At 55.7% G+C, this 12,378-nt stretch overlaps 2 protein-coding genes across 2 annotated transcripts; one reads left to right on the forward strand and one right to left on the reverse strand.

The window, feature by feature from the left end:
* Positions 1-796: 796 nt before the first annotated feature.
* CSUI_002355 (nse4) lies at positions 797-5,322 on the reverse strand. Its single transcript, XM_068062557.1, has 6 exons — positions 4,317-5,322; positions 3,888-4,010; positions 3,291-3,429; positions 2,897-3,000; positions 2,095-2,517; positions 797-1,582 (listed from the first exon to the last, which is right to left on the reverse strand). Exons 1-6 carry the CDS (start codon positions 4,533-4,535, stop codon positions 1,172-1,174), a joined length of 1,419 nt encoding a protein of 472 aa, XP_067925464.1. The 5' UTR covers positions 4,536-5,322; the 3' UTR covers positions 797-1,171.
* A 117-nt stretch (positions 5,323-5,439) lies between these two features.
* On the forward strand, positions 5,440-9,223 carry CSUI_002356 (ribosome-binding factor a). Its single transcript, XM_068062558.1, has 5 exons — positions 5,440-6,210; positions 6,984-7,447; positions 7,885-8,044; positions 8,431-8,646; positions 9,102-9,223. Exons 1-4 carry the CDS (start codon positions 5,454-5,456, stop codon positions 8,499-8,501), a joined length of 1,452 nt encoding a protein of 483 aa, XP_067925465.1. The 5' UTR covers positions 5,440-5,453; the 3' UTR covers positions 8,502-8,646; positions 9,102-9,223.
* Positions 9,224-12,378: the final 3,155 nt, after the last annotated feature.

Genomic DNA, 12,378 nt, shown 5'->3' on the forward strand with positions numbered 1-12,378 from the left:
CGAGCTACGGAGGTGATGCCCTTCAAAGTTTTGCTCCGGGACTTTCTCTAAATAGTTTTCCCAACTGCTGGGTTGTGATTATGATTTGTTTCCCTTTCTCCGTCGTTGTGACGCGAGCCAAGCAACCTTTTCTTTCGAACTACCGGTTCTTCGTCGCCTTAATGGACGAGGCCGCACCGCACTCCTCTTTTCTGTGGAAACTGTGCGCAGACCTGCATTGTTACTTCGCACCCTTGTTGGTTGCATCCTCGCACCGTGTTAGAAGCACCACGAGGGGTTGGTCAGGAGTTGGTCCTGACTCTCAATCGGTTAGTAGATTCTGCGGGGGGTCTCTCTCCTTACAACCCGGTGGGGGGCGACTGTCGAGAGTACTGTTTCTTTTTGTTTTTGTGTGTCCGATCAACGCGGGAAACCTCGTTATGCAATCGGGTTACAGCGCTGCGGTTACCACGGTTCTGCACACCTCCGAAACCACTTCTGCCATCAGCTTCCAGCCCGTAGGGCATCTACACCCTCCATCTCTGTTTGTGTCCAACCGGCACGGGCTCCCCTTGTGATCGCAGGGTGTATGAGCAAGCTGGCCTGTACTTAGCTAGGAGCAACAAGAAGACTGACTCTTTTTCTGTCGCCTGATTCGTGATTCCCACCACGGCAGCCCCGGGTACTCCTGTACCAGCCACTCACGTGCAGTCAACGTGCAGTCCGCCCCTCGTGCTCGTTTTTAAATGCGCTAAACATCAACTGTCAAGACTTGCCGGGACATGCGGCGACCCGCTGTAACTGGCTCTAATAAAAAGAGGCATTAGCCTGAGACCTGGTGTGTTCACAAGACAGTTGAAGACCAAATGCTTAGCCTGGACCCCGGAAAGGTACTGTCAAGTTTGTGAGCATGCCTTAGCTGGGGTCTCGCAGAACGACGAGGCCAAGAGTACAATGTGAAGAGCGCACATCTCGGCATGTTGTGAGTCATGTGAGCTGAGACGTGCTGGAGGAGCTTTGCTGCCTGCTGGGGTGCGCAGTCGGGTTGCAGCTTCACCGCCAGCTGATGCGCGTCTTCCTTACCAAAATCTCGGGACTGGTGCCCTGTACGCTTCCGGTCCGCCGGGTTCTTTCGCTCCAACATCAGAAGCCCCGCCTATATGTTGTACGTCACCATTTGTCGACGGACAGCTTACGTCGCTCGCGTGCCCGTGCGTTCGCAAGACGCGCGCTGCCTCTTTTTGTCTGTCGCTGACCGCCCGGAGACATTTCCATCAAGGCACGCTAGTGTCTCCGAGGCCGTGGGGTTAGCTTCCGGACGTGGAGCCGACTTTTCCACCACACGCGCTTCCCTATTTCTCAAACGCTCAAGTACCGCCTGCGAATCGACAAGGGGATTATCGAAAGTGGTCAGACTCATTGACCTACAAACTTCCTGCCACAAGCCAAGGGTCCAGGGCGACACAAGTGCCTGGCAGTTCGCAGGGGAGGCTGTCCGAGGAATGCTGAGATGCCCGGCAACTGGCGGCGGTGAGACGTTCGAAACCGGGGCACGTGGGCAAGAAGAGTCCAAGTTTTCTTCCCTCTCGTCATCAACAACCACCTGCGACACGCAATCCAACCACCGGGACAGAGTGCCATTCACTGGCAGCTGTCCCTGCTTCCTCCGTCAGGGGACGATGCCGGGGATATCTCCATGCAGGGAAGTGATGCTGGACATGCTTCTACCAAGCACGCTCCTACCGGATGTCCCGAGACTGGTCCTCCCGAGGACAGCAAGGTCGGTGGGGTACGCACCCCTTCAGGCCCTCATTGTTCATGATATGCCACCTGGGTATTGATCAGCACCTAGAGCGCTCGATTTCCCTAGTAACGCACGTTAGATCTCTTAGGGTGGACACACAGATGGCAGGGATGCTTAACTAACCGCAGAACAACAGAACCTGGTGCGAAGCTTGGGTGTCGGCTGTCCTCCTCAAGGTTCACGAGAGTTTCTTTCCCAAAAAAAAAGCAGTCTACTGCCGGACAGCCCTGTCACAACAGACGGGAACCCTGGTATGACGGCCTGCGCACACCTCTTCGTTTCTGCACCTGGTCGCCGTGTGGGGACCTCACCTTAGCAAGGTAACAAGCTGACGACCGCTTGGGAGACGCTCCGTTGTCCACGCGTTGCTTGATGGCAACCCGGTTCTCTCGCACAAGAAGAGTCAACGCGAACAGATTCAAGCACGTTCGGTTAAATCCTTCAATGCCCCGTGGGTCAGTTACCAGCTGCCAAACGTCTACCCAGCCCACATCGTCGGCGCCGGCCCGACCATTCCTGGGTCGTGCGCCGTTGTTATCTTCAACATCATCACTTTCTCTGAAAGAGGCTTGACTGCTATTCGCTCCGCACGAAGAGGGACTACCTCCTCCTGCCGAAGCCGAGCCCCCGCGCGTCTCAGCTGACAGCTGCTGGATGCGGTTTACGGCAACAAGTGTCCTGTAAATCTCATTTTTTATCTCCAGCGTCTCGGCGGCGCGCATACAATCATCCGGCTGCAGTGCACACACCCGAAACATGCGTGGCCAAAACTTCGCGCTTCGACGCTTTTCTCCAATCCCGTCTACACGGGACCGTCAACCGCGCTGGGCAGATACTCTTCGCCAAGGCTAGAGCATTCGAAATGTGCAATCCACTAACAGCTGAAGTCCACCACGACGATCTGTACATGACGTGTCAGGCTCCCGGACTAACATGTGGAGTAACTCACGGGAGGGTACTACTACGAAACGGACACATCACCATAGCGCGGCCCCCGCCCCGGACCGTAATGGACAGAGCCTCCCAGTCGGAAACCGGAAGCCTGCTGTCCCTGTCCAGAATCACGGCCGCCTAGCAGAAGCATCGAAGAACTGAGCACCACGCATAGCTTACACTAGCCCCGATCTCTGTGCTGGTCGCATCTTCCTCGGCAGGTCGACTCCTCTGGCCACGGACCGGATATTTCCTCCGCTTCGGAGCGCCTTCGGTACGGTCTCCTGACAAAAATCAAACCCGTGACCCGTAGGCTCACCCAGATGGCCGAGACGGCTCCGCTCAAGTCCCGGGGTGTTTTTCTTGTTATCGGCCGCAGTGTAGTTTACCACCCAAGGAGGTACAGGTCGATGGAGAATAGCTGCTGATGTTGATGGAATTCAAGGTTCTACGAGAGTCCGCCACATGATTTCAAAGGGCGTCACCAATGGCTTGCCACGTGCATCGCTCCAGGGACCACCGCCTCGCTCACGCAAGAACAAAACTCTTCGTAAGCATCAAAACTCAAGCCTACCTCGTAGCAGCGAGTGCAGTAGACATCCTCCGTAATGCAGAGAATGGCACGCGTACAGGCTACGCGGAGACATCCGCGAGAGGCTCACAAAACACAGACCGCGCAAAGGCCCGTCCCGTCGTTCCGAGCTAGCGTCACACTGCAGGCAATATGCCACAGCACATAGCAGCTCACTCGTATCTTAACTAGTCCTTAATTCGGGAAGCCACAGATTGCCATGGCTGCTATCCATAAAACGACATTGCTTTCCTGCGGGAACTGTTCTGCGGGCGAAAGCATTCGTGGCATCAGGAGTTGAGAGACAGCCGCCGGCTGGCCCGTTTCAGACGCGCAGGACCTGGAAAGCCAAGCTCCGCGTCGATCAGAGCAGCGGCGAGGTACTGCAGACACCCAACGGCTCGCCTCTCGTGGCCGCATATAAACGACCTTGTCGAGGCACACAGCACACAGTGAGTGCTGCACTCGCTCCGAAAGAGACAAGAGTTACTTACGTGAACACCTGACACTGCGCGAGACCAACATCAGGCACAGACTTGGGCAACCAGTGCGACCCCCGCCATAGAATAGATTCGCCGAACTCCTGTCAACTCAACTCACAGATTTCCATTTGTCGAGAAGGACAGCCAGCTGCTCCTCTTGCTTCTCTTTATTCATGTGTACAGCGTTAGCTCGAACGAGGCCGGCGATGCAATTGCCAGTCTTGCAGACGCTCTTGACTCCCTGCAGCGGACCAGGACATCGGAAACAGACATCAGGACATAGTGTGGGCTCCGTCCTGCAATATTTAGACGAGGTCCCCCTATAGTCAGGTGGCAAGGCGCCCAGTCGAAGATGCTGCCGCGCAGCGCCATATACCTCATACGACTAGCAGTACGGAGTTTTTTCACATTCGAAGTGAGGGTAACGCTGAGCGTCACACCTCCGTCCTTCAGAAACTGGGAATGACCTCGGCAGCCTGGGCGAGTACCAAGGCTCAGGAGCCGCTCCACTTTTGATCTACACGAGGTGATCGGTAACACCACGTACCTGTGTGTCGGTGCTGGCGACACGTCGGATCAAACCGTCATCGACCCTCATGATTGAATCAATCTGGCTGGGAGATGAGGGTGCCTGCGCTCGCTTTACGGCGTCCTCTAGATCATTCGCCATGTTTCTAAGGAAGAACGAGCTGCGTGCATGTTGCCGCTGCGACGCAGAGTGGCTGCACGGCCCGGTCTTCCAGGAACTGTCTTCTTCCTCCTCCATGCCGTGTGCACTCTGTCCTCAAATAAAATAGCAACCTCCTTGCTCCAGTCCGCAAGATTGCCGGCGGTCTACGCGTGACGCTGAGCGAGGACCGCTGGGAGTCACGAATGCTTTGAGATGCACAAGGCTGTGTTGGGCGAGTCACCGCCTGGTACTTTGTTTAGCACTTCCAGGAAAAACTGAGCGACGACTACCACCCTGAAGAGATTTCCCCCTACACCACCTCCACCTATCCTTCCGAAGCGCCGCGTCGTGAACTGCCCGAGTGAGCCGAGGTACGACAGTCGGATCAGACCCACTCGGAAGGCTGCACTGGCGCTAGTGGGACATCAATGGTTGGATCCCGGTGTGCATTCAGTTGCTATTTAGAATCTAGAGAGAGGTGTGTCGCCTGTATCGGAGGATCTCGCAGAGACTCCTTGGGGTCAGTCGAGTCACAGGTCGACAAAGGCCAGAGCCCTTAGACTTCATTGCCGAGCCGACAGCTTTGTCGAGAGCATGAATCCTCTCCTTGCCCTGTCATCAAAGAGAGCTAGGCCAGAAGCCCTCGTTGCGCGCTCAAGCAGACTGCGGTGCTGCGGAAGAGGTGCCCAGAACGCGGCCCGACCAACCGACGCAGCTCTGCCGCTGAGCTAGCACGGGGACGACCGGAAAGAAAACTCGAAGCCGCAGTCCCGCAACTGAACTCGGGTCTCTCCAGCAAACAAGGGTCCATGCACACACTAGAGCAAACAGTCTTGCAGCAAAATGAAGGGAGGTATTTCCTCCTGCGAGCAGGAAACCGGCTTGCGCTTGGAAAGTCCTGTGTTTGCCTTGGATCTCAGAGTCGTGACCGTGTTGCATGCGCATGCAGCGGAGATGCGACGAGAACTGAGCTTGCTTCCCTCCGTCTGACCACAAGACAGAGCGAGCAGTTGAATGGCTTCCTGGGGCAGGACGAAGCGCCGGCTGTGGGCTTGCTTAAGGATTTGCGCCAGCTCTCAAGGGAATGGGGCACTCGCAATTCCTCGGCGAACTCTAGTCGCATACTTCCTTCTTGTTCTGTATGAGGTGTGCCTGACCGGGAGCGCCTCTCGAAGTGCGCGCCAAGTACTGATGGCACAGTCACACTGCCTAGTAATTCGCTTGGGGTGCCTGGTGCTGTGGTGTGTTTCGACACGCGCGTGCGTTGGGCACGTCGTTTGCGTCTCGCCAACTGCACGCTTCCTGGCTGCCCGGCTTCTGAAGGGCACAGCCAGACTGCGGAGGCCCGCTCTGTCTCTCGCAGGACAGGATTATCCACTCCGTAGAGTGCTTCGCGAACCGCCTCTCCGGCGCCTGGGAATGAGAAGCGGCCCGGGGCCCTTTTTCAGCGGGGCAGCTTGCGTGCATCGAGGCGGTGAACTTCTTTTTCTTCCTCCACCACCAGTCGGACGACGGAGGTGCCAACTTGCGTCTGTAAACAGGGGGGAATCTTCCGTGGTGCCCCGTGTGCCTGTCGGAAGCATCCCCGCAAGAGCACGGCTCCGAGGTCTACGGTGGCAGCTGTGTGCGAAACCCTCAAGTTCTTCCCGACTATCAAGAAAGGCGCACAGGTCGAGTGGCTGGGCAATGACAAACAGACGGCGTGAGATTTGGAATAAGCGGTTCGCGGCGCGCATTCGTTACTGTCTTCAAGACTACTTCGCTCGGCGGGGTGAGAGCGTTACCCGCGCTTCGGCCTTTTCTGTCGTTGCCTTCTCATGCTAGGTTAGAAGAAACGTTCACGTAGAATTACCGTACACCAAGTACTTCGAGGCATCCCCCCGTCTTTCGTGGGATGATCCATAAGGCTGTGAGTGTGGGTTGAGCAAGCTCTCCTAATGCGCGGAAGCTGAGGGGATGGGGCTTGGAAAAGGGCTTTCCGGACTGTGGCATCTATTGTCCAGCTTTTTGGTATGCTGTGAGGTGTTCGCATCGGTAACATGATCCGCCAGTCCGTGGTTCTCTCCATACAGGCGGTTTTTGACACTCTTGGACTGTATTGCTGGTAAGGCGCCGTGTCGCTTTGACTTGCTCTGCCTCTGGGGTCACCGGGGGCATGCCGAAAGCACAACCCTCAACGGGGTGAGCGCGCGTCTCATGGGTGACCCGAGATGGCATGATCCACAACACTGTGTCCGTTGTGGCTCTGGTTCATTACTTTGGGACCGCCGTTGCTCTTTAGAAGGCGAAGACAGGGTGGTATATGTGAGTGGGGCGTGCGGAGTTTCCGTCGTGTCTGTGGGAGGAACCCGTTACGAGTAACAGTCGCTCTCTCGAGGTTCACTTCGCTTTGTGTCGGAAATCCCTTTGTTTTCTGCTGGCGGACCTCAGCATGCCAATGCGGTCTGTACAGCGCAGCCGGACTTCCAGAGAGGGTGACCCTTTCCAGCGTGGGAAATGGCTTACTGAGAAACGGCTGCGCTGTGTCTTCACTTTACCGCGCAGGAACAGACGTCTTCATTCGCGGTCGCGGCGCTTTTCTTGCACAACGGGCTTACAATAAGCTCCGACCCTCTAGGGGGTACGCACGCAATGAGGTCAATGCCGCTAGCTCTTTTTTTCGGAGTGGCGTAGATGCCGACGACCGAACAAGGTCGCATCCTGTTCCTGACCGTGCGGCTTGCACAGGCGGCTCGACCAGCTCATGGCAAAGTGGGGACGGCAGCGCAGGGCCACGGAGTAGCCCTGCCGGAAACAGTCTTACGTGCACGCAGCCTTTAGTGGCGCGACAGGGAGGGGAGTCGGAGTGGGTTTGCGACGAGCTGTTTGGCTACGACTTTCAGACCGTCGAGAATGCAGATGGATACTTGCGGTGCTGTGTGGATGTTGGAGAGGTTCTGCTCAATCAGGACGCGTCGGTTGCCAAAGTCTATGTGGCGGTCGATGGAGACCAACATACGCAGCGACTGGTGAGTGTCGGGTTTCGCCTGAATGCCCCCGAGCAAACCGCTTGCCAAGCCTGCTGCACAGAGGAATATGATGCGCAGTCTCGGGGGAGCCTCTTGAATACATAGCGGACCCAGTACCGGACTGCAAATGTCTCGGCGGGACGCCGTGTTTTACGTGTAAGTTCGCGTCGCGTCCCGTTCTTTGGTCTGCGTTGCTGCTCGTTTATTGGAGAAACCTTCGCTGTCCAATCGAGTTGTTACTCCGCGCCCATGTGACCTTTGGAAGCCTCTCGTAAGTGCAGGTCCGTACCAGACCCAGTCTTCCGGTCTCGTTGCGAAATCAGATCAGTAGCAGGCAAGAGCCTGTAGCAGTCGGCTAGTGGCAAAGCGTACGTAGAGCGTGCAGGGATCGCTCCTTTCCTCTATCTGCTGCGGCGCGGTTTGCTTGGTGAACACAGGGCTGGTCCATTATGCAGTGCCTGCAGGCACAAGCATGGTTGCAGCGGTCCCGCAAGAGGCTACGATATTTTCTATCAAAGCAATTGAGAAGGAGACGCAGAATCCCGGAGCTCTACTTCCGCGTAGTCGACACGACGGGTGTAGCAAGTAAGCTGCTTCGTCCAAACTGACGGTGTAAATTCTTTCGCTTCTGCAGGTCCTGAGTTTCAGCAGTTATAGGACAGCCAGAGGTCATCCCGGCGTAGTCCAAAAGAACTTCAATCTTTTCTTCCAGTCTTTAATTATAGGAGGGAGCGCGTTGAGACACGGTCACTGATGAAGAGGGCAGTCAGTTTTCTGGGTTTTTTTGAGATATCAACACGCTTGTCTGGTGTCGCAGAGCTTTCTCGCCAGTACAGCGGCCAAAGTCAGTGCATCCCTGCATTCACTTCACTACAGAGTGAAGCCTCCGACGAAGCGTGCTGATTTTTTTTTTTTGATAATTGAGGAGTGCGGAGCGTCGGGAATCGCTGGCTAACGAACGGCTGCGTGTGCTTTTTGGGCAGAGGTCTTGTCTGACCTTCACCGGTTAGAGGTGGAGGAAATACTACCTTACGAGATTGGACAGCGGCGTTAGGTGGGCAGCACGTTTTCGTGGCGCTATCACTCCGGCGACCCGCGTACTAGAAACTCATGGCAAGGGAGGGCCTCAGTCCGTTTCCCGAGGAAGTCTTTTTAGAGGGCAGCATTTTGACGGAGACAACGGCGGGACCAGGTAACAGGTGCGCTTCAGATGCTGCGTCCTGGAAACTTCTTGAGAATTTTTGCTAGGGATTGTGTGGATACTAGACAAGACAGTGTTGTCAGGCCTCGCTTCCTTTTACCTTCCGTTGGTACGGAATGGTTGGCAGGAAGCAGACATCGTCTGTTCACCCGTAGGCAGCGAACTGCAAGCAGCTGTCGCAGCTGCACGAGACCAGCACTCTGTGCAAGCTCCTTGCGCGTACAAGCAGGTTAGAGAAGACGGAGCGCTGCACTCTGTCTTGGCGAGTCTGGTGGTCGGGGGACCAGGCTCCAAGCCGTGGTCTTAGAAGACCTGACAGAAAAAAAAGACGCCGAGGCATAGGCAGAGACGCACAGCCCCTCGTTCTCCTGGCCGTGACCGCGGCTCGGCAGAGTAGTTACGTCAGTAATGTCTCAGTCCATCACTCTGTGTCCTGCTACCTTGACCCGGCAGCGTAGCAAGGAGAGCGTGGCGTTCGACAGCTACCCAGGCAGTTCGCTCACGTACAGTCTCACTCGCCATATAGCACGCCATCTCGGGTTCCTGTAGCAGTGCTCTACGTGCCCCGACGAGATCGGCGCAACAAGGCAGCAACGGCGCAAGTATCTCTGCAGCAGGCTACGGCCCCCCAGAGGCGCAGTGGAAACGACGTCAGCTGTGCATCGGGGGCGCTCGACCTGGTTAGCTGCGTGTCTTCTACGCAGGCGGGGACCACCGAGAGTGGTAAAGACATTCGCGCCGCTGGAGCAGACTGCGGGGGGCCACATCATTTCACGAAAGGATATGCGACACCGGGGCTGCCATCATGCGTATGGCAATGATTGCGAGCGGATTAGGAGCACTCGTCATGAACTCACATGAACTGAAAACATACGTGAATTCCTTCATACACCTCCTCCATTGTGATTCTCTTTCTACCGGTGCTCTGCCACCAGCATGGCCTTCAGCAGCAAGGTAACAGCTGGCGACTCGTTTTTGGGTGCACTACGCCAGTGTGATCTGATCTTAAATCTCTTTCTCAGTTTTCTGAAACTTTCTCACGTCGGGCTGGGTCACGCCGGGGGTTGGAAAACGCGTCCAGAGTACGAACAGAAGCTGTCTCCGGGCTGCTGTATCTGTTCACGGCGTTCTTTCTCTACCCACCGCTGTTGCACATAGTTCATGGACTGCTCAGGTGGGGAATTTTCGAAAGCCGTACAGTCCAGATATCTCGAATATGTAGTCACTTTAGTCGGGCGTGCGTGTACAAGCCCCTAAAACTGACTTTCGTACTTTTCTGCCCACTGGCTTTCTGGTCAGTCTCCTCCACAAGACGTCAGTTGTATCGTCTGCTCTGTAAGGCTTTCCTTGTTTCTCAGGGCGAGCGTTTTCATGGAAGTGTGGCACTTATTTTTCTCGTTTGATGTGCAGCACCAGCAAAAGACGCAGAAGCTGGTTTGCTTTACACTTCCTGGCGTGCGCTTGAACTTCTTTGTACTCGGTTCCCAAGGTTGTGCGCGGCTGTCGGCCGTATGTGGGGTGTTGGATCACGAAATTTTGTTACGGGTCAGGCATGAGGGTGTGGTGAAAGCGCTGCGTACTTCGTGTTGTACACGCACCTTAAAGCGCGAGCCTATTTCTGCTTCTGTATCAGCATGAGAATGTCTGCTCTCTGAAGCTTGTCGAGCATTCGCATACCTTGTCCTTATTCTTTTTTTTTACAAAGGTTGTAGATTTTGGTCATGTCTCCTTTCACCTCCGGGAATCACCTCGAATCGCCGCTGTCACTCTTGCAAGCTTGTGAGAAAATTTCTCGGCTCGTGCGTGTACTGCCCCAAGTTAGTCCTGGATGGCTCTCAGAGTACAACACGCCGCTTCTGATTACGGTGGAGACACGTCAAAACTTCGGAGGAACGTACTGCAGTCTTGTCACCACGCAACACCCGAGTGCGTCGTTCCGGGGCCATCCACAGACTTCAATACGCTAACCCGCATCAGAACAGTCTCTCTGAACGCGAGACAAGTTTATATTCCATCTATAGTTCATACGAAGTCGTAAGAGCTGTATGTTCGATATGTCTTCCTGAACGTGATGTAGAATTTTTGCAATTTGACTTTTTACTTCCGTGAGCTGAAAACAAGAAAACGCTATCGAACCACTGCAGGGGTAGGGAAGCCCTTGTCTGGGGCACGAGTGTGAGGTGGGCAAACAGTTGAGAATGCGGTGCCGGAATAACGAGACTGGAATTGGCAGGGTACGAAGGGGAGACATTCCGTAGGGGCTTTAGGTCTACCTCCAGAAAGGCGCGACTCTTCACGAGGCTGTCAGCGCCGCCGGGTGCGCCCGCTGACCCTTGGTTAGAAAAGGTCTAGACGACGGGGGCTGCTACGCGGTGTGCGCCAGAGGAATGGGCAGTGCAGAGAGCTGGGAGCCAGTGCAGGCCCAGTGGAAGCTGGAAAGGCCGCACGGCTGCGTGATTTCAGAGTAGCCAGGAGCGACGACGAAACCCCGGCTATTTTTGCTAGCGCCGGTCAAGCGGACGCATAGGAGATCACTGTTGGTTTCTTTGGCGATACTGGAGCGGGGCAAGCGGCACAACTCGCTAAGTAGCCCAGCGTAGTGGGCTTTTTATGTCTGGACCTCGCTCACTGAGGCAGGGCTGTTCCGTAAAAAAACGGTGCCTGGGGTTTTCTAGACTGTGTACTTGATACACTCTCGGTATAGCGTCTGTGCACAGCTAAGGTAACTCCGGTGTTTAGATGGAGGTTATCCTTTCGTCTTTAGTACCGTCCCCACCAAAACCCAAACCCCTTCGGCCTTAGTCGGGATCCACTATGGCGTGCATTCGGACGATCGGAGATGCTCGAGTGTGAATCCAGGTCACTTGGCCCGGGTCATTTGCCAGTGTACAGTTTGTAGAATAGTTTTGCTTTGTGGCGCCGGACACGACATCCGAGGCAGCTGCGAAGAACCGTAAGCCAGCCAGAGGCTTTCTGTTTCTTTCATCCACAGGAAGCCGAGCGTCCGGACCTTCCAAAGAAAGCCGTGTCTGCACGGTGAGGAAGGAACTGGAGTGAGTATGGCATGCTCCGGTAGTACGTACAGATACTGGACACCGTACACAAGAAGCCAGTCCCCGTTTCCGTTGTCCAGCCCGGTTTCGCAGCGGGAGGCCTCATCGGCTGCCGTGAGTCGACGGACTTGTCTTGAGCGCGATAGGAGCAGCCGCTTAGCTGCTCCGTCACGAGAAAGGGGAGGCGTGGCGGTGCTTCGGTGTTCTTCCGGGCTAGAGACCGGTTCGAAAGAAGCCGGACCTCTTGAAGGCGTTCCTTAGCGTCTGGTCCCGTGGTGGCCCTGGCTTCACTGATGACGTTTGGTCCGACTGGCATCAACTGCTTGCCAGGCTGTTTCCTCAGCTCATTTGATGCGAGGCGTGACCCGACCTGCGCAGCGCTGGCTTTGCTTCCCACGGAACGTTCGTTAGGCACTTTCTGTGGCTGGTCTATTCTGGGGGAGAAGACAGAAGATCACTTTTCTTTGCTGTCGATCCGCCACCGGGCGGCCTTGAGGTTCAGATCGCGGACTGGAAGGGCTTTCCGGTCCGGCATAAGGAGAAAAGTGGTGTGCCCGAAAATCGCGGATAATCTCCGAGTCCACCACGGCACCCTGAGAGGAAACGAGCCAACACAATGTCACAACAGAAGCACGAGGGAAGATCCCCCCGCCTTCGGGTCCTTCCGGTTCCCCGGG

This window comes from Cystoisospora suis (genome assembly GCF_002600585.1).
Source record: "Cystoisospora suis strain Wien I chromosome Unknown contig_1006, whole genome shotgun sequence".
Lineage (NCBI taxonomy): Eukaryota > Apicomplexa > Conoidasida > Eucoccidiorida > Sarcocystidae > Cystoisospora > Cystoisospora suis.

What these genes read in the sequence shown, in the direction of transcription:
- CSUI_002355 (XM_068062557.1), bottom strand. Translation starts at nt 4,535, where the DNA reads ATGGAGGAGGAAGAAGACAGTTCCTGGAAGACCGGGCCGTGCAGCCAC. An exon ending in TTCTCGACAAATGGAAATCT is followed by an intron (nt 3,430 to 3,887) that starts GTGAGTTGAGTT and finishes TATTGCCTGCAG; the next exon opens with TGTGACGCTAGCTCGGAACG. An exon ending in GCACAGAGATCGGGGCTAGT is followed by an intron (nt 2,518 to 2,896) that starts GTAAGCTATGCG and finishes TGTGCACTGCAG; the next exon opens with CCGGATGATTGTATGCGCGC.
- CSUI_002356 (XM_068062558.1), top strand. Translation starts at nt 5,454, where the DNA reads ATGGCTTCCTGGGGCAGGACGAAGCGCCGGCTGTGGGCTTGCTTAAGG. An exon ending in ACCAACATACGCAGCGACTG is followed by an intron (nt 7,448 to 7,884) that starts GTGAGTGTCGGG and finishes TGGTGAACACAG; the next exon opens with GGCTGGTCCATTATGCAGTG. An exon ending in TGTAGCAAGTAAGCTGCTTC is followed by an intron (nt 8,045 to 8,430) that starts GTCCAAACTGAC and finishes CTTTTTGGGCAG; the next exon opens with AGGTCTTGTCTGACCTTCAC.